Raw genomic sequence first — 22,288 nt, forward strand, 5'->3', positions numbered from 1 at the left:
ACATTTTATTATATGCTAACCATTTATTTATAATACTAATTAAAAATGTTTAAATACATTGATCTAATAAATAGCAGCCTTTATATAAGAACAGTCTAAATAAATGATATCAGTCGACGAACTATCGCTATAACTAATACATTTTCATGATAACATACATACATTATCACAACACATTCTTATATTATTCTGGTAATGGAATAAGAGAAATGATGTTCATCTCCTTATGAAAGTCTCGGAGAGGCTGTTCCCATCGTTCTTCGAAGTAAACATTTAGTAAGAATTGAGCATTATTTCCAGTCTTTATTGCCCATTGAAGATAATGATTCAGATATAATTTTCTTTGCCTGAAAGAAGATGTTATTTTAAAAAAGATGTTTAAGTAAATAAAAAACGTACTGTGGTAATTTTTTGTTTACCTTGCACGCAAACGAGCCGCTCCAAATATAGCTCCTCCTATACACATTGGAAATTGTGTTTGAAGTCCTTCTACCCATTTAACTGTGACTTCTCCGAGCATCGTTGTAGGCATCAATAAAACAGCATGACATATATCATGTATTTCACGATATCGTTGCATTACATATGCTTGTTCAATATCATCGATAAATCTGGTAGGTACCCTAGAATCTGGTGTTACTTTCTAGAAAGAGTTTTTCAACACTGGAATAAAATAAATCTAAAAATATCTTAATAATTTTAAAATAGCTTAATTTATCTAAAATGCAATCAACCAAGTAAAAAGAAAATATTTTACAAAAATAATTTGTACATTCTTCAAACGAAATTGTTTACTTAATACATCTAAACATTTGAAACAATAGGAATCTGTAATAAATATAGTATAATCTTACATTCATTTCTAAAAAGTTGCTATATATTTTTCCAACAGTGCCATTTGGTAATTCTTTCAATAATGATAAATCAATGGTTGAACTATTTATACGCGGTCTTTCTCTTAAAATTCTTTGGCCTTCGGGTGATTTATTCATTTTATTCAGGCAGTGCACAAGGGCATTTCCAGATGAAGTTTCTGCGAGACATGCTATCATATCACCACGAGATGGGTCAGCCAGCGATATAACTGCTGATCCTACTGTGAGGGCTGCTCGTTGAAAGTTAGATAAAAATATATGATGTTTAGCATAATCTTCTTCAAAGGCTTTGTATGCAGAATATCTTCGTACCGTTGAAATCTCTGAAACTGATCAAGGTAAATGACAATTTGATACAAGTTCTTAATAAATAAATTTTATTTCTGTACAACTTATACACTTAGATAAAAATTAGATTACACTATTGATATTTATTTTCCTATAATATACATGACAGTGTGTGTTTGACTAAAAATTGTGACCTTGGTTTAAAATCATTTTACTAACAATTATCTATCTAATTTTGGACTGTATGCCACTGTATTATTATGGCACTATTATCCTGCCGGTAACAATAATTCTTTTTACTTTGGTATGTATTATAACAAAATTTCTCATATCTACATACAGTCACCCATAAAACTTTTCACAACATTCAGGTGATTCATACTAGATAGGAACATTAATAAAAAGCTACTACTTAACACAGAATTAGAAAGATATTATCACCATTTGATCATACGGTATAAAAATATGGACTTAAAAACTACTTTATAACTCCATATTCATAAAATATTGTTCACGTGGCTTCACGTTCAATCCCTCATGGAGTTCATTGTTCATTCAACAAAAAAAAAAGTTTTCTTCCAGATTTAAATGCAATGCAACAGCAGCAGTACTTCCAGTTTATAAATACTATATTGTTTGTGCAAGTAGCATGTTAAAACACGTGCTAAATATTACTGTACATCATATAGATTGTATTCTTGAACTTTCTTCCTGATTAATTGGAGAATATTTAGATTCTATCGATTCCTTTCTACGGAAGGTTACCCATGTGTATACTAGACTACCTACAACGCTTAAATTTAAACCTACAAAATTAATCCAAGAAAATATATAATCGCCGCCGATGACCATACCAAGATAAGTTACACAAATATTTTTTAAACATCCTATTATGGTAGTAGTCAATGCAGAATTATATAGCGTGCAAAGAATAACACTGTAAGATAATATAAAGCCCATAACGCAGGATAAAGCAAATTGTAAAACGAATAAAATATTAGTCCAATATGGAAACTTAGACACCATATGAATATCTCCTGTCCACCATGCCATTATGATTGCGGGTATCACCATGAAGAGAGAATTATAATACATCAATCCATATTTTCCAAGTTCCTTGGAATCCAGTTTTTTCTTCATATAGACTCCATTTGCGGCGGTAAAAATATCATTCAATAATATAAAGATATAACCCTCAAGATTAAAGGCAAGATCGTTTAATGCAGCAATTAAGGCACCTAGCACCATGGTGTAGACGCTAAGCTGTATGGAAGCGCGAGCCTTGATCCCGAGAATGTAGTATTCCGCAATCATTGTCATGAGGATACTGAATCGTCTTAGAGCAGTAAACATTGGCAAGCTGAGTTGTTTCGTACCACCCAATCCAAAAATCATATTACCAATATATATCATTGGTAATGGCCATATCTTAACGAATGTCGCAACTTCGAGGTTAGGGAAGTCAACGTAACGTAACTTCTTCGCCAAGAATAAAACGAAAATAGTTGCTAACATTTGTCCTATTCCCAATACTTGAAAAGATGGGAAACCAAAGGTAGTTAAGACCATTTTATTCACCACTGTTATCATAAACGACGACACCCCGTAAAACAGAGCTGAACCGACGCGTACGAACATTGCATTTTGTTGATTCACTAACATTTTTTCTAATATTCTTTTCGATAATCCTTAACTAAATTATCGAATGTAAACGTTTATACGTTCTTATTAATGCCATTTTATATATTATTAATAATATAAGTGCAAGTACATACACCGTAATAACCTTAACATTTTCTCTCGCTCAGATAGCCGACGAACGTACTAGACCATCCGCAACACCTACGTGTATATATATGCTTACAATCTTATCTATAGATACGTATAAATTATAAATTTTAAGTTACATTTATATTTTATTTATATAATGTAACAATAACCAAAAATAAGTTTCAATTATTATAACTTCATTATTCAAACTATTAATTTACAAGTAAATAATAAAAATGTAAATAATATTTGCAAATTTATTACTAACTTAAATTATGTTTCATTGTCTTGCTCCTATGTGGCGTCACGAATGTTCAAAATGTCGTCACGTTTAGTCATTGGATGCACCGTACGAAAAAGCTATGAATAAAAGGGTAATAGTGGACATGTGATAAGTAAAACTTTTATACAGGATTATTTCTGTATTTATTAGATATATGTTATCTATTAATTTATTTTTAAAATTACAAATACATTTGGTATGTTAAAAGAGTTTAAAAATTATCGTTATGCAACATTGGTACTATGATAAAATAGTAATACATAAGAAATAATGTAAGTTATTTGATATTTGAATAAATATATTCTTTTTCTCTTACTAAATAATAATATTTATGACAGAATATTTATTTTTCTTATTAAAAATATGATTTTTTCTGTTATCTTGTTTTATAGGATAAAATAAAATATCTTTGATTTATTATCAAGAATATTTTTATGATGTTATACTTTTTCACCCCACGAATATGTCGCAATCTACTACCATGCACTTCGACATCGAAACTATTAACCACTTTGGTATAAATAACTTTTAATATTTAATTATTTTTAATTAAAACACTGTTGAGAGAATATTGTATTTAAAGATATTAATATTTTTTAGTACTCCACCTATTCGAAACAGAAACCGAAAGAAATTGTAAATATGCACGAACCAGGTATAGAAATAAGAGAAAAAAACCACAATCATATTAGTCCTGCGAATACACAAATAGCATTAGATCCTGACAAATATGTTTTACCAAAAACTCCTAGTCCTAATAGTAACAAGGAAACAACCCGTCCATTCGAAGAACCACAATGGAAACCTATGCAAGTAGAGTTTACACATCTTCATAAATATTGTCTGAAGTTATCCAAAATTAGATTAACTTGTAAGTAAAATAATGTATATATTTTTTTTTAATCACTTTCCCTCAACTATTTTAATATAATGCCTCTAATTCTTTTATTTAGCTTTAGTTGTAATAACAACCATGGGTGGATATGCGATAGCACCTGGCATGTTTGACTTATATACATTCACAATGTGTTCCGTTGGCACTGCATTAGTATCTTCTGCTGCTAATGCTGTTAATCAATTTTTTGAAGTTCCTTTCGATGCACAGATGTCAAGAACAAAGAATAGAGTTTTAGTTCGTGGACAATTAACGTAAGTCAACATTTAATGTATCATGTCATTACGATGAAATTAACTAAAATTATATTTTCCTTTATTCTCAATATTAGTCCAGTGCATGCAGTATTATTTGCAACTATATCAGGAGTAACCGGCTTAACTATATTGTATAGTCAAGTCAATCCTATAACTGCAATGTTAGGTGCTATTAATTTAGTTCTATATACTCTTATTTATACTCCAATGAAACGTATTAGTATTCTCAACACTTGGGTTGGTTCTATCGGTAAGTAAAAATCATTTTCTTTTTTTAATTATTCTAATCTATTTAATATTATACACCTCTTAAATATTGACTTTTCTTTTTATAGTCGGTGCCATACCACCACTTATGGGCTGGGCAGGTTGCACAGGCGACATAATGGCTCCAGGAGCTTGGATTATGTCTGGCCTTTTGTATGCCTGGCAATTTCCTCATTTTAATGCTTTATCTTGGAATTTGAGACCTGATTATTCACGTGCAGGCTATAGAATGATGTCCGTTACGAATCCTAATCTTTGCCGTAAAACAGCATTAAGATATACGGCTGCGTTAATGGGATTGTCTTACTTAGCTCCTGTATTAGATGTAACTAATTGGTACTTTGCTGCTATGTCAACGCCGCTAAACGCTTATTTTCTTTATCTTGGTAAGTTGTTTTCTTTATATTGTGATAACTTGTAACATTCATTAATATTTAATTTCTATTTCTACGCTTACAGCTTGGAAATTTTACCAAAACTCAGATAGCGCGAGTTCTAGAAAACTCTTTCGTTTTTCATTGGTCTATTTACCTGTGCTAATGATTTTACTGCTTGTAAATAAAAAGTATTGGTTCATCGGTAAAAAAAAAACAGATACAGTAACGAACGATGAAAATTATCAGAAAGAAGCTTTCTTATCAAATCTTTCGAGATTAATTATACCAACAACATCGTCCGTTTAATGCGATAACACAAATTATGTCATCACCAGTGACATCGTTAACGCTATCATATTCTTTATAAAATTGTAAATGTGTATTATAATTATGAACTAAAATATTTTTTAAAGTACAAACTCTTGTAAATATCATAGTAGAATTCATAAATAATTATATGACTTGTTTCGAACAATCATCACATTAGATACAGAAACGAGTATCATAAAAATTGTAGCTCAATTATTAGATTATTGAAAAAGATACCCAAGTGTAATTTATATTTGAATAGATAGTTAATTATATAAATTTGTGATGGAAATAAACACACACATCTGTGGATCAGATTTTATTTAGAAGACTTCGAAAGAGAACAGCTTTTTTAATATTCGAACAATGTAATTAAAAAACTTATTCAATTTTTAACACCCTTAATAAAGTTGATTGATAATTGAAACAATAAAATCAATCTACATAAATACAAATATTGTATTATTGATTGTATAAAGTAATTATCTATTTATTTCATACAATTCTATTGATTACAAATTTCTCAATCATGTCTCCATATCAAAGATCCTTGTGTACAGCTTCCTTTTTTGCTTTTATATAAGAAAAGATAGTAAAAAACGATATTAACTGATTGGTTTGATAGACATTAAATTATTAAAACGTATATGATATTTGAAGTAAAATGAAAGTTATATAACATTGTTATTATTTTGTACTCCAATATCTATGAGAGAAGATTACATTTTTACAGTACATAACTAATATAAAATATTACATAGTTTAAATACTATTCCAAAACCATATTCATGTATTATTTTGTTAATCTTATAAAAATGATAGCAATTTATCAATAACCGAATATATTTTGACAATTCTTTGTCTATATAACAAATATAAATATGATCTTAATATTTTGCACGTAAAACTTGTTCTGATTCAAATAGTCAGTTAGTAGCTAGTTCTTTTTTTAAATTTTCAGCAAGTTTATTCATAAAATCAAATGTTTCTAAATAGTCACTTCTAGTAACATTATGCATTCCTTTAATACAGATAGCCAGATCCTTAGTCATAAAACCTGATTCTATTGTTTGAATACATACTTTTTCTAAAGTTTCAGCAAAATGCTTCAATTTCTGATTGTTATCCAGTTTAGCACGATGAAGCAATCCTTGGGTCCAAGCAAAAATAGATGCAATAGGATTCGTAGAGGTTTCTTTACCTTGCTGATATTGACGATAATGTCTAGTAACTGTACCATGAGCTGCTTCTGATTCTACTGTACGTCCATCTGGACATATTAGTACAGATGTCATAAGCCCCAATGATCCATATCCTTGAGCTACAGAATCTGATTGTACATCTCCGTCATAGTTTTTACATGACCAAACGAAACCACCTTCAGATTTCATCGCATAAGCAACCATGTCATCTATCAAACGATGCTCATACCAAATTTTTTTAGCCTCAAATTTATCTTTATATTCTTTCTCATAAATTTCTTGGAAAATATCCTTAAATCTACCATCATATTTTTTCAAAATAGTATTTTTTGTTGAAAGATACAAAGGATATTCTCTGGAAAGTGCAAACTTGAAAGAACTATGAGCGAATGCACATATGCTTTCATCTGTGTTATATTGAGCTTGTGCTATTCCAGGACCTTTAAAGTCGTGGACAGTATATACCTCTTTTTTACCATTTTCACCAGTCCATGAAATTTCAAGTTTTCCAGGTCCTGGTACTATAAAATCTGTTGCTTTATATTGATCTGCATGAGCATGTCTGCCAATAATAATTGGCTTATTCCAGCCTGTTACTAATCGAGGAATATTTTTACAAATGATAGCTTCTCGGAATACTGTACCTCCTAATATGTTTCTAATAGTACCATTTGGGCTTTTCCACATTTGTTTCAACTTAAATTCTTCTACTCTCTTTTCATCAGGGGTAATAGTAGCACACTTTATACCAACATTATAACGTTTAATAGCTTCCGCACAATCAACCGTTACTTTGTCATCGGTGGCATCTCTATTTTCTATACCTAAATCATAAGTGTGTAATTCGATATCCAAATAAGGTAAAATTAATTTCTCTTTTATGGAATCCCATATGACACGAGTCATTTCATCGCCAAGAATGTCTACGACAGGTCCTGCCTAAAAATAATGATTTAAAAAAGAGAATAAAAAAAATTATAATTTAAAAATATTAATAATAAAAAGATACTTTCTAATAACTGTTTTTTTAAATCAATTGTCTATGACTAAGCATATTTAAAAAACAATATTTCTGAACATATTACACGTTATAATTTATATAAATATCTATATATTTAAAATAAAATTATAATAAGATAGTTTATAACGAGTAAGAAATAATCTAATAAGAATATATCCAAATGTATCATTCATTTTGATATTTTATAAATATGTAGGTATATACATATATCTCGTACGAAGTATTAATATATCATGTACATTATTTAACATTGTCATCTTATCATTTTTCACTTTTTATCATTTCAAAATCTTATGATATGTTTTCAAAAATCAGTCATTATATAATTAAGATAAAAAGGAATGAACTTTCATATATGCAAATAATAATTGTTTTTTTTTTTAATTAATTACTTATTTTATTTATATATTTATTTATTTTACTTACTTGTATTTTCGCCATATTTACTGATGAAATAGAAAACGTTCTCGTCAATGAGTATGTTATTGAACTACCTCTGAGAAATCTTTTAATCGATTGACACGATGACGTGACACTGTTACTACCGAATTGACAACAAGGTGTAGCCTTTAAAAAGAACGTATTGACTCTTACGAAGCGGTGGGGTGAAAACATGGCAACTTTACCATCTACACAATGCAAAACAATTTTTTAATGAATTTTTTTTTCTTCTTATCTTTTTCCTTAATTTTATGTTCAATTTTATTTTCTTCTTTTCTTTTTCAATTGAACGTTACAAACCTAATAATCTTGGTAGAAGCATGTATCTCTAGTAAGAGAAATAATTATTAAAAAGATATTTCCATCTTTCTTATCATTTAAAAATAGAAAAGAAAAAAAACAAATCTGTAACCTTGGAATTTGTACTTTAAAATATCTTCAAGCAAATAGCACGAGAAATGCTATAGAAACATACGATACTGTATTTGCTCTAAATTAAACACCATTATATGTGTTTGTAAATATGTATCTATATATGATGCACATAATACACAAATAAAACATAAGTATTGTCAATAGATGTCTAAAATACTCGTCAAGACATTTTGAAAATATAGCAAAACAAATATAGAATACTTATGTGTATATATTTACGTATGTACATATATCTATATATATACTTAATCTTATTTTCTTTGCGATCATTGCGCCACCAGCGATTAGATTCCTATTTCTGAATAGTCACACTTGTTGATTCGAATTATAAGAAATTCTATTTTATAAAAAGAAATATATATCTGTTATTTGAAATATAAAAATATTTAAATTTCATTTATAATTACAATATTTTTTTTACCCTTCATTAATATTTATTACACTAAAACAAAAAATGTGATACAAAAAGGTGATACAAAAAATATAGTTACACAATAATAAAAACAATTATTTTATTTGATAAACAATTACTATCTTTTTTTTTTTTTTCTAATAATTTGACTATAACAATAAATATGTTAGTATTTATTATTTTACAAAATGATTAAAGAGTGGTTAAGAAGCAATGATTGCTTCATCCCAAGGACCATAAATATTATTTTTAAATTGTTTACATCTAATGTACCAAAGCGGACAGATGAAATGAATGAATATTATAACTACGATAAAAACATAAGAACATATTTTAGACATAGGTAATAATAAATATACCGTCCCTGTGGTTATTATTATTGATATTATTAGTTTGTTATTTATATGAGACAATAATATAGGAAATAATACAAAAAATTGTACTGAAACGGTTAAAAGTGAAAATGCATGTAAAGGGGTAGCAAGTCTGGATGCTAACATTAATGAACCAAAAATAGATGACGTTATAGATAAAGAATCAGAAAAAAATATTTGCGATGAACCATACTTATTAAATATTAAATGAATGAAAAACATTAATATAGTCATAGCATATATTGTGTCTGTACTAATTGTTTCTGTTAATGTTCGCAAGACTGGTGATAAAGTATATCCAAAAATAAGAAAAATTAAAGTTGTTCTAAGATCTTCCGACAATCTTTTAGACATATATAATATTTTGATATTATAATATAAATATCCAACAATGGTTAAAATTATTTCTGACATAATAATAACATTCGGAGTGGTCCATTCATTATATAACCAAATAAATATGATAGCGAAGAGAATTGGAATACTTAAACATATCGATATGCTTGCACCTAAATTGATGGCTTCTAATCGAGAAACATGATTTGATTTTACATTCCTACGTAATTTGGTCAAAAATGTACTGTCTGTATAATTGTCTGGTAAATCAGTAAATTCATAAAGATTTTTTTTCCATTTAACACTTGTGTACATTTCATGTATATATATTAATTTCTAATCAATTAATATAATTACAAATATAAATGGAATGTTATTATTTTCCTTCTATAACAAGTTAACGCTGAACACTGAAAATTGTAAGATATTTATAATGAAAACATATTATAACTGATAAATTATTATTTTAATCAATTGAAAAGTACAAAATCACTTACTTGGTTATATATTAGACAACTTTATATTTTTTAAAATCATTAGGTTATAAATAAAAATGATATTAATTTATGATGATTTATTATAAATTCAACATAACACCTGCAATTGAATCTTCTGTTGTTGATTTGAAAATCACTTTGACGTTTAAAAGCTCCATATTTTCAACTAGTGAAAATATATATACATATATATACACATGTATGCATTTCCATGAAATATCCAATTTAAATCGAAAACATTGATTGGACAACTAGTTTAATGCTATCAAATATTATTGGTACACTTTCATAATAAAAATTATTATATTCCTTTAAAAAAAAATATTACTTATATACATTGTGTAAAGAAAAGAGACGAATTTTGTCTTGATTAATTAAATATTTCTTTATTTCCTCCATCCTTATAAATAAACCAAAAATGGTATTTAAATTAAATTAAAAATACAAATATATATAGAAACGAATTAGATTAATAGTTAAATAATTTATAAAATTAATTTTGAAATATCCATAACATACTAAATATAAGTACATAAATATTAAAATGTAAAATATGGTTCCGTTATGCCATCTGTTGTTTAAGAAAGATGCAGCAAAGAGAGTGTCGTGTATCCACGTATACCGTTTATCGTTAGTACGTGTTTGTGGTCTGGGAATATGAATAGAGAGCGTAGTAAAAGTAATTAGGCTCGTGAAATCAAATAGATTCGAATATTAATATTTCAATTTAATTAATGTAGGTATTAATAAATCGTGAAAATATTTCTAAAACATTATCGTAGTCGATAAAAACAATAATATCGATAGTTGGAAAGAATTAATCGGACATCTTTTATATGTGTACAAGTTTTCCCTATGATCCGCTGCAGAACTCGGGTAGTATCATTTCTTTCTTGCATATTCTCCCCCTTGCCCGTCAACCCTTAACTACCTTCCCCCATTTCGGTGTGTACGAGTATGAAGAGTATCTCGGTTCCTTGTCAAGTCCTTCGTCTTAGTAAATGTAATATGCACTAGTGATAATAAAGGTTTACGTTTAACTAAACCACATATAATATAGATATATCGCGTTTAAGTGTCGAGCGCGATTAACCTTGTGAAGCCGATCCTCGGCTGTTTTTCAATGAGCGAATGAAGAATATTCGGTACGTTTAAGAGTGGTATGTCAGTGTGTATACACAGTACGATATTACCGTAAGCGAAGAGAGAGAAGAGGATAATCATTTTATACAAATCTTCTTTGAACATTTCATTCGACATGATGAAGAATAGTGCTTTGCCAAAGAAGGAGGGCAAAATGCGTATACGTGCTTTTCCGGTAAGAAAATTTTATATTATAATAATATATATGTACGTCTATCTCTCTATCCCTCTCTATCTTTTTCTTTCTTTCTTTTTCTTTCTCTTTCTTTCCTTCTCTATCGAGACGAGATGGAAGAAAGAAAGAAAGAAGGAAAAAGACAGAGTATAATCAAGCTATTAAATGTAACACGTACATATACTCCCATTACATTTATATGTATATATATATATATATGTAGTTACGCACTTATCACACTTAAATATTATTTTTCCCTTATTTTTATTAATTATTCACACTACTTTCTTCTTTTTTAGTTTATTATGATTATTAGTATTATTAAACTAAAAATCATGAAATTTCTCGATGACACTAATTTAATAAAATATCGTTTTTGCTAATATATGTATATATATATATACATTTATTATTTATTAATTGTATTCGAATTTCAAAGTATTTTTTAAATTTTCTATGCATATTTCCGTTAAATCAAATTTATTTTCTATATATCAATTTCCTTTTTAACCTTTTATTTGCCTTATTTCTAAAACGTTATTGAATAGGTTAAGTGAATTCGAAAATAGTTATATTAATTTTTGTTAATTATAATTAAATTCGTTTATGCGTGGTTCTTACTTTTCAATCAATCAATGAATATGTTTATGTATAGAAAGGTTTGAAGTTCATTGCATTTAAATATTTAATTTGCTATTTACTGATATAAGAATGAATTGTTTTTTTTTATCTTCCAATATTATAATTATTAATATAGTTTATAATGGTTCACTTGTAATGGAAGTTTATGATTTGATTCAACAGGAAAAATCAATATAAAACTTTACAAATTCTCTGCTCGATATAGCATATATAATTGTATGTTGGATATATTACTTCATACTATATATACAGAGTTTTCAGTTTTTCCACAAAATTTTACTAGCATATATTATAAGTAAAAATAAGAAAAAAGTATGATATAACAGTCTGGTGTTTCATCGAATATATTGCTGATATTTATTTGAATATGTAACAATAATATATTCTGATCTAATTTTTTACCTGAAAGATTAACAGCACAGTCTTTTTAGATTTCATACAAAATAAATTACAGCCAGAGTTAGTTAGAGATATTCCATTATTTTATTATTTATTTATTTATTATTTATTATTTATTATTTATTATATTATATTTTTTGTTAACATTTATGGATCCAATGGTTGTCTAGTTCATTATGCAGTACCAATACAATAATGGTTAAATGATCACTACCTCCAACAACGATGGATAGGACAAAAAGGACTTATTCCTTGGCCCTCAAAATCACAAAATATCATGCTAATGAATTTTTACTTGTGGGGAACAGGAAAAAAAACATTTAAAAGTACATATTTAAATAAAATTTTTTTTTTGTTTTTACTTTTGAATATGCTGGTAAAATTTTTCGAATAAAACTGGGATACCCTTTATATACATGATTGGTATTTTATAATAATAATAATATTTAGAAATATTTAAGAAGTATTTTATGAATATAAAATTGGTTAATTTGTAACCTTAATTTGGAACAATTGTTGCTATAACGACTAAGGAAGTAAATAAAATTTGAAGTTTTACAATTTTTCTATCTTCAGAAGAAACTGCAATTCTATCTTATAAATAATAAAGCTTCAATACGTAAAATGTAATGCATAAAATTTAATACAAAAAGATTAAATTTGCATTAGAAGATATTGTATAACATTGATTAAACGTATAAGTGTGTTCAAGAGGATAAATTATGTATTCAATGTTACACATGCTATTCTTTTACAATAGATCATATTCCGTTAAGTAAATCTGACATACGTAATGTATATGTATATATAAATATGATACATAAATGTATATATATATATGATTATGAAATATTCTTATAATTGATTTTTTAAATATATATATATTTAATTTTTTATATATGTTTTATCGTTATATTTATTTTGATTTTATAATTGAAATATTTATGGTTATGTATTTATTATAATGATCTTTTCTATGTTTATTTTCTATAATGCAGATAACTTATTATTATAATTAAATTGATCTAATGCATATTTATACAATTGGATTTACGAAAAAAAACGTAATAAGGAGAAAAATTAAATTGTAAAAATATATGTACAAAAAAAACAGGAAAATGTCAAAGTTAAGAATCTGTTTAATCGTATTGAAGTAACACATATAGTAAAGGAAAACATGAATACCAAAATAAACATGGATAGTGCAAATATTTTTATTATTACCAATACCCCTGTGAGAAAGCATATCTATTATAGATTTATTTATGTTATATTATAAGAATGTGTTTGTATGATTTTTATAATTGTAATTTTGGAAAGTATGCTGGAGTAAAAGAATTAATAATTAAAAGTTTAATTATAAAATTGAACATATATTTGAAATCATAAAAATTGGTTTTTATCATAATACTTGTTATATATCATAGTATTTTTGTATTCTAGACAACTATGGATGAAAAGTACGTAGAAACCATTTGGACCTTACTAAAAAATGCCATCCAAGAGATACAAAAGAAAAATAACTCTGGTCTTAGTTTTGAAGAATTATATCGAAATGCATATACTATGGTTTTGCATAAATATGGTGAACGCCTTTACACAGGATTAAAAGAAGTAGTGACACAACATCTTGAAAATAAAGTACGAGACGATGTTTTATATTCGCTTCATAATAACTTTTTACAAACATTAAATCAAGCATGGAATGATCACACAACTTCAATGGTAATGATCAGGGATATTTTAATGTACATGGACAGAGTTTATGTACAACAAAATGATGTTGACAACGTATATAATTTAGGACTTATCATATTTCGAGATCAGGTAATACTTTAATATCTTATAATATGGAATTATTTCTTTGATGAAACTTTTATAAATATAAGAATATTTTATAGGTGGTTAGATATGGTTGTGTAAGAGATCATTTAAGAGATACATTATTAGGTATGATTGCAAGAGAAAGACACGGTGAAGTCGTTGATCGAATCGCCATAAAAAATGCATGCCATATGCTAATGTTACTTGGCATTAATAGTCGTCAAGTTTATGAAGAAGATTTTGAAAGGCCTTTTTTACAGCAAAGTGCAGAATTTTACAGAGTAAATGCTATATAAAATTATATTCGATTATCCTTTATAACTTCTTTATTCATAAATAAAAAATATATATTATTAATATCTTTTCTAGATTGAATCTCAAAAATTTTTAGCAGAAAATAGTGCATCTGTTTATATAAAGAAAGTAGAAGCAAGAATTTATGAAGAATCGGAAAGAGCGAAACACTATTTAGATGAGTCTACGGAACCACGGATAGTTGAAGTTGTGGAAGAAGAATTAATCAAAATCCATATGAAGACTATTGTTGAAGTATAGTTGCTTTTTTTTTCTTATTAATTCAAAATGGGAGAGTATATTGATATTTTTATTTTTATTAACAGATGGAGAACAGTGGTGTAGTACACATGCTTAAAAATCAGAAAACAGAAGATCTTAGTTGTATGTATAAATTATTCTCAAGAGTAACAGATGGTTTACGTACAGTTTTCGACTGTGTATCTCAGTTCCTTAAAGAACGAGGACGTGCTATGGTTCAAGAGGAGCATGAATCAACAACAAATGCTGTACACTTTGTGCAGAATTTATTGGATTTAAAAGACCGTTTTGATCATTTTCTTCATTATTCATTCAATAATGATAAACTTTTTAAACAAATGATATCCTCAGATTTTGAATACTTCCTCAATTTAAATACTAAAAGTCCAGAATATTTATCTCTATTTATAGATGATAAATTAAAAAAAGGTTCTAAAGGGGTTAGTTTTTTTTTTACACTGGCCATATGATAAATTTTTTAATCATTACGATTCTATAATGTGAAATAATTATAAATTTTAGATGACTGAACAAGAAATTGAAGGTATCCTGGACAAAACAATGGTTTTGTTTAGATTTCTTCAAGAGAAGGATGTTTTTGAACGGTACTATAAACAACATCTAGCAAAACGGCTTCTTTTAAATAAATCAGTATCAGATGATAGTGAAAAAAATATGATATCTAAACTTAAGGTATTAATAATGTTTTATTTATATTAATTTAATGATCTTTCCTTTCATTTTCTATACTCTAATAATTTATTAAATATATATTTTAATATTATAATTTTATATATTATATATTATAAATATACAAGGTGATTCACACTAACTCTTGCCACCAAGATAGCTCCGAAAGTATGATAGTAGCAGAAAAGTTTATAGAACAAAAGTTGCATGAAAAATTCGGGAGTATAATATGACGTCAGTTTTTTTTTGCTAAGTTTAGTCTCTTCTGAGATTTAAAGTTTGTTTTTTTAAATGGAATGCTATATTTTGGTACTTATTTTCTGATAGCAGCTGTCATGGCGAATCCAACGATGTGCAACATTAAGGTATTTGAAGGTCAACAAAGGTCAAGTCTGGCGAACCAGCCAGCCACAAATATTTACTATATTTAATATTGCACATCGTTGGATTCGCTACGACAGCCGTTATCAGAAAATAAGTACCAAAACATAGTATTCCATTTAAAAAAACAAATTTGATCCTTAAATCTCGGAAGCGACTAAGACTAGCAAAAAAAACTGACATCGTATTATGCTCCCGAATTTTTCATGCAACTTTTGTTATATAAACTTTTCTGCTACTATCATACTTTTGGAGTTATCTTGGTGGCAAGAGCTAGTGAATTACTCTGTATTTATATTATAATATATATATTATAGACTGAATGTGGATGCCAATTTACATCTAAATTAGAAGGCATGTTTAAGGATATAACAGTTAGCAATACTATTATGGATGAATTTAAGGATCACGTTCTTACTTCTGGGGTAAGACTTAAGAACTTATTTTTTCAATATTCATTGAATATCTTACTAGTTTTAATTCTTTTTATTTATATTCTCAATAAAGACAAATTTACATGGTGTGGATATAAGTGTAAGAGTACTCACAACTGGTTTTTGGCCAACACAATCTGCTACTCCTAAATGTAATCTACCAAGTGCACCACGAGGTGCATTTGATGCCTTTAGACGTTTCTATCTTGCTAAACATACGGGACGTCAATTGACATTGCAACCACAATTAGGTTAGTACTTTGCATTTCATTTAGTTTAGAGACGACTATAGTAACAACGATAATTAAAACTGTGATAAATAAAAGATAAATACTATTAATATGAATTATTTACAGGATCTGCAGATTTAAATGCTATATTTACTGGCCAAAAAAAAGATGAGAGTAGCTGCGGAATAGGATTGGATACGCCATCTTCTTCTGGTTCCATCATAAATGGAAATAATAATGGCAGTAATAGTTTATTAAGTCAAAGAAGCAGCGTATGTGCAAGCGGTGCAAGAAAGCACATAATTCAAGTTTCAACTTACCAAATGTGCGTGTTGATGCTTTTCAACAAAAGAGAATCATTGACATATGAAGTTAGTATTTAATATAATTTTGTCTTTATTCATCTAATTTTATATAATTTAAAAATTATTAATATTTTAATTTTATAAGATATATTATAAAATTAAAATATTAATTTAATTTTATACGAATATACAAATACGATCATGTATACAAACACATACATATACGTATTGTATGTATGTATGTATGTACATATGTACGTAAATATATATATAGATATATATATATACATATATATAAAAATACATTGTGTAGGAAATTCAAGGTGAAACCGATATTCCAGAGAGAGACTTGGTTAGAGCTCTACAATCTCTTGCAATGGGCAAATCGTCACAGAGGGTATTAATCAAAAATCCTCGAACCAAAGAAATTGAACCTTCACATACCTTCGGTGTAAATAATAGTTTCTCCAGCAAATTGCATAGGTATATTTAATTAATTAATGATAAAAGCAAAAATAGGAACTTCCTTGAATTTACATTTATGCTCGCAGCAAGTTTATTGCATGATATCTTGATTTTTTAATTAATAGAATTTTTATTTGTATTACACATGTTAATTACTTTGTATTATTTTATTTTATTATAGAAAATGTGACTTGAAAATTAATTACTTTGTATATTAGTTTCATAAATATATTTATACTTTTATAAAAAAGTATGAATTTCATTAAATAATAAACATAATATATTTATTAGACTTCTAATAAACATATACTTTTTTGCAAAGAGTTAAGATCCAAACTGTGGCAGCAAAAGGAGAATCGGAGCCAGAAAGAAGAGAAATGCGTAATAAAGTCGATGAAGACCGGAAGCATGAAATCGAAGCAGCTATTGTTCGTATCATGAAGGATCGAAAGCGTATGCCGGTGAATATAATCAATTATCTATATATAAAGCTCGTCGTTAAGATATGTATGTATAATAGTGTGGTTCGTAATTTGGTTTTCTGAAGAATTTTGTACTCCAGTTTAATACGAAATAAATAATTAAAAATTATCTTTATATTTTAGCATAATATACTCGTAACTGAAGTAACACAACAACTGAAAGTACGGTTTTTGCCATCCCCTGTTATTATTAAAAAGCGTATCGAAGGTTTGATTGAACGAGAGTACTTAGCTCGTACGACGGAAGATAGGTATGTGCAATATATTTATAGTGTAATTTATTTAATCATATTAGCAATCATTTAATTTTTTATTATTTTGTATTTCTTCTTGTACTTTTAGGAAAGTATATACGTACGTTGCTTAATGCTGAGTTCAAATATTGGAACTGTACAAAAGTGTAAGTAATTTGTAATAATGTATACCATTTAATTATATCATCGATTCATTATATGCATTATACTTTAAAAAAATAATTTCCATTATTATTGATATATCAAAACACTTTCATCATTCTCACCATCACCACCACCACCATCATCTCTAATGTGTAAGAATCATTATCACTACTATTGCTTTCTCCATGTAATAATTATATATCTGGCATTCTGTATCAACAAGGAACATTTTTCTTTAGAGTAGAGGGCTGTGTTTGTTTATTTATGGATTATTAAAATAAATTTTTGTTAATTGATCTTCTCTCTGTAACATCAACTGCCATTTTATATTTTAGGTTGAGAAGTTGTACTTACGGTATTGTAAATGATAATTATGCCAATTTCATTTTCTTTTCTTATAGCTAGCAATGTTTTTTTTTGTCATGATACATGTTATTTCAAAGTTATAATTGGTCTTTTATCGATAAAAATGTTATAATAACTTTATTTTCTTTTTCTTTAATTTATTTACTTTATTTTTTGTAAAAAAAAAGAACATATAACATGCGATGCAAATAGTTGTAAATAAAGTAAAAAAAAAGAAAACTATACAGATACGAATTTATAAAAAATAAATAAAGAAAGAAAAAAGAAAATAGAGTAAAGTTTGTAATAATACCGTTTGTTTATGAACGTCTCAATGCAATCCGTCTTGATGACTTAACAAAATATGGTATTATCATAAAAATAAACTTAAGAGTTAATATTTATTATATAAAGTTATATGAGATACATATAAAAAGAAATCTAGAATTTAAAGTGGAACTTGAGTGCAGTATGATTCATTTAAAATAATGTTCTAAATATATTATTTTTAAAAAAAATCATTGCGTTGAGGGGAAAGACGTTTCTCGTTGGTTAATGAATGCCTAAATAAAATATCAAAATATTGAAATAGATTATTAAAAAATTGATTAGTTTGGTGGGGGGGAAAAAAATCGATGCACGTTGAAAGCACCAATTTGTAATATATCGAATTTCACACAGATGTTATTTACTTTTTTTACATGTTTTTTTCTTTTATTTGGAATGCAAAAAGAAGTAAATGATATAACATTCATTAGTTTATTTCTAATTCCATTTTGATAAATAAATAATGTAAAATTTATATAAGGATTATAATATATATCTATTATTGTTGTATGTGTAATTTTTTTGTTTTTGATTATTATAGTTAATTAAAGAGAGCATAAAAAGAAAACTTACATCATTTTATTTAAAAAATAAATGTAATATGTGTTCAGTATTACATACTGATTATCAGTATTATATTATCAAAAGACGAGATCTGTGATTAAAGGAAGCTCGTATTAAAACAATACAATTAATAAAAGATAAGAATTAGCGGAGCAAATGAAATAAATCTTCGATTCAAATTCATCTGATCATGCTTCGTCACTACATATTTGCTTTTCATAGTTGAGAAGAATTTCTTTATTAGGAATTAAAAAAATAAAAAAAGAACTAAACATTGTTCTTTTTTCGTTAATTCTTTCAAGTTTGAATTCTCTGATGTATGTAAATTTAAATTGCTATATAAAAGCAATGTAATACAGCAAAAAAATAGAAATCCTACATATTCGAAGATGTTATTATTAAGTCCAAGACTGTTGCGAATTATTTAAAAAAAAAAAGAAGAAAATGATTGACCACTTATGTGCTTGCTTTCAATAATTCTAAATCTTATTTTCTTTTTTTCAAGATCTATCTATACGTTATCAAATTAAAAATTATGTAATAGGTATACTTGCATGCAATTCGTCAAAAAAAAAAAAGAAAAAAAAAACAAGAAAATAATAATGTATTTTAAAATCTATAGATATTCAAATCTTATTAAAACAAAATAAAAATGCCAATATTCTTTTACGACAAATAAATGCCAATAAATATATATATACATAATATCAAAAATGCATGTAGTTATATTATGAATATGAAATAAAATGGAAAAACAGACTGTAGAAATAAATCACTTGAAATTCTAATTAAGTTAACGTTGAAGTTTAATAATATCTATTTATTTGTTCGTGTGTTTTTAAGCATTACTATGTTTATTAGTCCCCATACATGGTTTATATATAAGATAATCAATACGCCAAACCACGTCATACGGGTTATTCAAGTTTCAATTATGAAGTATCTTATTGTAAAGGGTACAGGTGCGTATACCATCCTAAGCATCGAAGCTTTTAGGATAAATGAATATGAAAAAATTAGAAGAAAACAAAATTTAAAAAAAAGTAAATACGTCTTGTAATTTTTCATTGTGCTTTCACGTGTATCACATTGTTGAACAATAATTCATGCTATTATTGTTCCAGTTCCATTAATTAATTAACGTCGTTAATCTTTTCCACCCAGCTTATCGATTGAGAATGGTTTGATTACTCATCGACTTCGATACATTACAACGTGTTTATTGTGTAGTACGCCAAAATATGGGATCTTCAAAAACTGTGTAAGACATGCAGAGTTATGTTAAGATGGAAAATATACGCGCATGAGCTTGAATTAAAATGAGGAATTTTTAAAATGAGAAAAGACAAGAAAAAAAATAAACACAGAACACTCAACAATGTTACCCTGGCTCTCGTGTATTGTAGAAAGTAAAAAAGAAAAGGAAAAAAAAAAGAGGAAGCAAATCTGCAAATGTCATATTTTTATTTTCATTTATACTACCTTCTTTATTTATTACGATAGAATTTTAATATGTCAATACAAGATTTTCTCTTTCTTACGTAAAAAGGAATAAAAAAAAAACAAAAAAACAAAAACTTAATAAAAAATAAAAATCTTTATAAAGATTTTTTGTCTTCATAATATAATATATTTACCTAACTCAATATTAGTTTTTGTATAAACTTAAAATAAAAACGTATCTGCGAAAAAATAGTTAAACAAGAGATAAGGATAATTAACATACCTGTAAATTAAAAATTAATCCCTATTATTAATAATGTTAACATTATTTCGTTTGGATTTTCGAATCGATATTACATTATTCAATGTCTAAGATATTTTGTTCAGTATTTGTAATTATAGATTTAATGTTTTCAGTCGATGTAAAAAAAAATCAGAGAGAAAAAAAATAAAATGCCAACGAGTTGTTCATTTCGTATAGCAACTATATGTAGTGAACACATTACAAAAATCTTCTTCGTAATATTTGTTACTTCTTTATGAAGTGTGAATATATTACGTAGTTTTGACTTCATAAATAAAAAATTTTATCGACAGAAAAAATTCCTTTCTTTTTTTTTGTTTTTTTTATTTATTTATTATTGAAATAATTTTTCTGATATAAACGCATATAATATTGAAATAATATATGAAAACAAAAAATCTTACAATAATTCTACTTTCACTATACATATTTTTATAACTGACTGATTTAATATTAAAAAATTCTGGAAAAAAATGTAATAGTTCTTGAAAGTTTCTAACAATGAGAACAGTATAAAGATGTTATTTGTCAATTTAAACATACAATTTTATTTTCATATATAGTTTTTGATATTACTTATTTTATAGAGGAGCAAGGGGAACTATATATATAAGCACCCTTATTTTTATCTTCGATAGAAAAAGTGTCTGCTTGTATATTATTATCTCAAACTATAGTCCTTATTTTATAAAAATACACTTTTTACGGAAGTTTAATATTCTTATTATTCTTGTGTATTTATATATATATTTTTTAAAGTTCATTTACGATTTCAAATAATATAAAGAAGTATATTTATTTTTTATGTTACGTCATATTGTAATATTAAATACCATCTTCTTTTTGTATATTCACGTAAGTTTTTTTTGTAAACTCTACTATAAAAGTAGACTTCTTGGAAAGCATTCATAAGTTACAAGAAATATATATAGAAATAGTTTGCAATTATTCTTAAATAAATGTTAACTATAATTAAGAAAAATTATTATCATTCAATATCAAAAGAATGTAATGAGTTTATAATATTGTCATTTCCATTATGTGCTGGATATAACAGTGCAAAGATAAAGTTAGAGAAACCATTTAAAAAATGATGACAATTAATACAAATATAATTCGTACTAATTGATGATGAGTATCTAC

At 26.7% G+C, this 22,288-nt stretch overlaps 5 protein-coding genes across 12 annotated transcripts; 2 read left to right on the forward strand and 3 right to left on the reverse strand.

The window, feature by feature from the left end:
- Positions 1-122: 122 nt before the first annotated feature.
- LOC122519433 (ubiquinone biosynthesis protein COQ4 homolog, mitochondrial-like) lies at positions 123-3,088 on the reverse strand. Its single transcript, XM_043638848.1, has 4 exons — positions 2,564-3,088; positions 855-1,204; positions 420-643; positions 123-347 (listed from the first exon to the last, which is right to left on the reverse strand). Exons 1-4 carry the CDS (start codon positions 2,823-2,825, stop codon positions 185-187), a joined length of 999 nt encoding a protein of 332 aa, XP_043494783.1. The 5' UTR covers positions 2,826-3,088; the 3' UTR covers positions 123-184.
- A 136-nt stretch (positions 3,089-3,224) lies between these two features.
- LOC122519431 (protoheme IX farnesyltransferase, mitochondrial) lies at positions 3,225-5,776 on the forward strand. 2 transcript variants are annotated; one of them, XM_043638845.1, is made up of 7 exons: positions 3,225-3,488; positions 3,609-3,731; positions 3,817-4,087; positions 4,170-4,365; positions 4,443-4,618; positions 4,704-5,021; positions 5,095-5,776. In XM_043638845.1, the coding sequence occupies exons 2-7, from the start codon at positions 3,651-3,653 to the stop codon at positions 5,316-5,318; spliced, it is 1,266 nt and encodes a 421-aa protein (XP_043494780.1). In that variant the 5' UTR covers positions 3,225-3,488; positions 3,609-3,650; the 3' UTR covers positions 5,319-5,776. The 2 variants fall into 2 exon arrangements, with proteins under 2 accessions (XP_043494780.1, XP_043494781.1); XM_043638846.1 differs by having other exon boundaries at positions 3,268-3,307.
- Positions 5,628-10,212, reverse strand: LOC122519429 (isocitrate dehydrogenase [NADP] cytoplasmic). Of its 3 annotated transcripts, XM_043638844.1 has the most exons (4): positions 8,398-8,621; positions 8,286-8,313; positions 7,971-8,173; positions 5,628-7,462 (listed from the first exon to the last, which is right to left on the reverse strand). In XM_043638844.1, the coding sequence occupies exons 2-4, from the start codon at positions 8,305-8,307 to the stop codon at positions 6,248-6,250; spliced, it is 1,440 nt and encodes a 479-aa protein (XP_043494779.1). In that variant the 5' UTR covers positions 8,308-8,313; positions 8,398-8,621; the 3' UTR covers positions 5,628-6,247. The 3 variants fall into 3 exon arrangements, with proteins under 3 accessions (XP_043494779.1, XP_043494777.1, XP_043494778.1); XM_043638842.1 differs by lacking the exons at positions 8,286-8,313; positions 8,398-8,621 and adding an exon at positions 10,140-10,212; XM_043638843.1 differs by having other exon boundaries at positions 8,286-8,621.
- LOC122519432 (phosphatidylinositol N-acetylglucosaminyltransferase subunit C-like) lies at positions 8,977-10,095 on the reverse strand. Its single transcript, XM_043638847.1, has 2 exons — positions 10,040-10,095; positions 8,977-9,952 (listed from the first exon to the last, which is right to left on the reverse strand). Exon 2 carries the CDS (start codon positions 9,855-9,857, stop codon positions 9,036-9,038), a length of 822 nt encoding a protein of 273 aa, XP_043494782.1. The 5' UTR covers positions 9,858-9,952; positions 10,040-10,095; the 3' UTR covers positions 8,977-9,035.
- A 435-nt stretch (positions 10,213-10,647) lies between the features above and the next one.
- Positions 10,648-20,851, forward strand: LOC122519475 (cullin-3). 5 transcript variants are annotated; one of them, XM_043638936.1, is made up of 14 exons: positions 10,650-11,357; positions 13,842-14,225; positions 14,300-14,503; positions 14,592-14,771; positions 14,843-15,217; positions 15,300-15,470; positions 16,166-16,273; positions 16,356-16,533; positions 16,639-16,883; positions 17,131-17,300; positions 17,605-17,743; positions 17,888-18,015; positions 18,107-18,164; positions 20,523-20,851. In XM_043638936.1, the coding sequence occupies exons 1-13, from the start codon at positions 11,298-11,300 to the stop codon at positions 18,129-18,131; spliced, it is 2,367 nt and encodes a 788-aa protein (XP_043494871.1). In that variant the 5' UTR covers positions 10,650-11,297; the 3' UTR covers positions 18,132-18,164; positions 20,523-20,851. The 5 variants fall into 5 exon arrangements, 4 of the variants coding, with proteins under 4 accessions (XP_043494874.1, XP_043494871.1, XP_043494870.1 ...); XM_043638935.1 differs by having other exon boundaries at positions 20,563-20,851; XM_043638938.1 differs by having other exon boundaries at positions 16,214-16,273; positions 20,563-20,851.
- Positions 20,852-22,288: the final 1,437 nt, after the last annotated feature.

The sequence above is a fragment of the Polistes fuscatus genome, unplaced genomic scaffold (assembly GCF_010416935.1).
Source record: "Polistes fuscatus isolate 324 unplaced genomic scaffold, CU_Pfus_HIC Scaffold3, whole genome shotgun sequence".
NCBI lineage: Eukaryota > Metazoa > Arthropoda > Insecta > Hymenoptera > Vespidae > Polistes > Polistes fuscatus.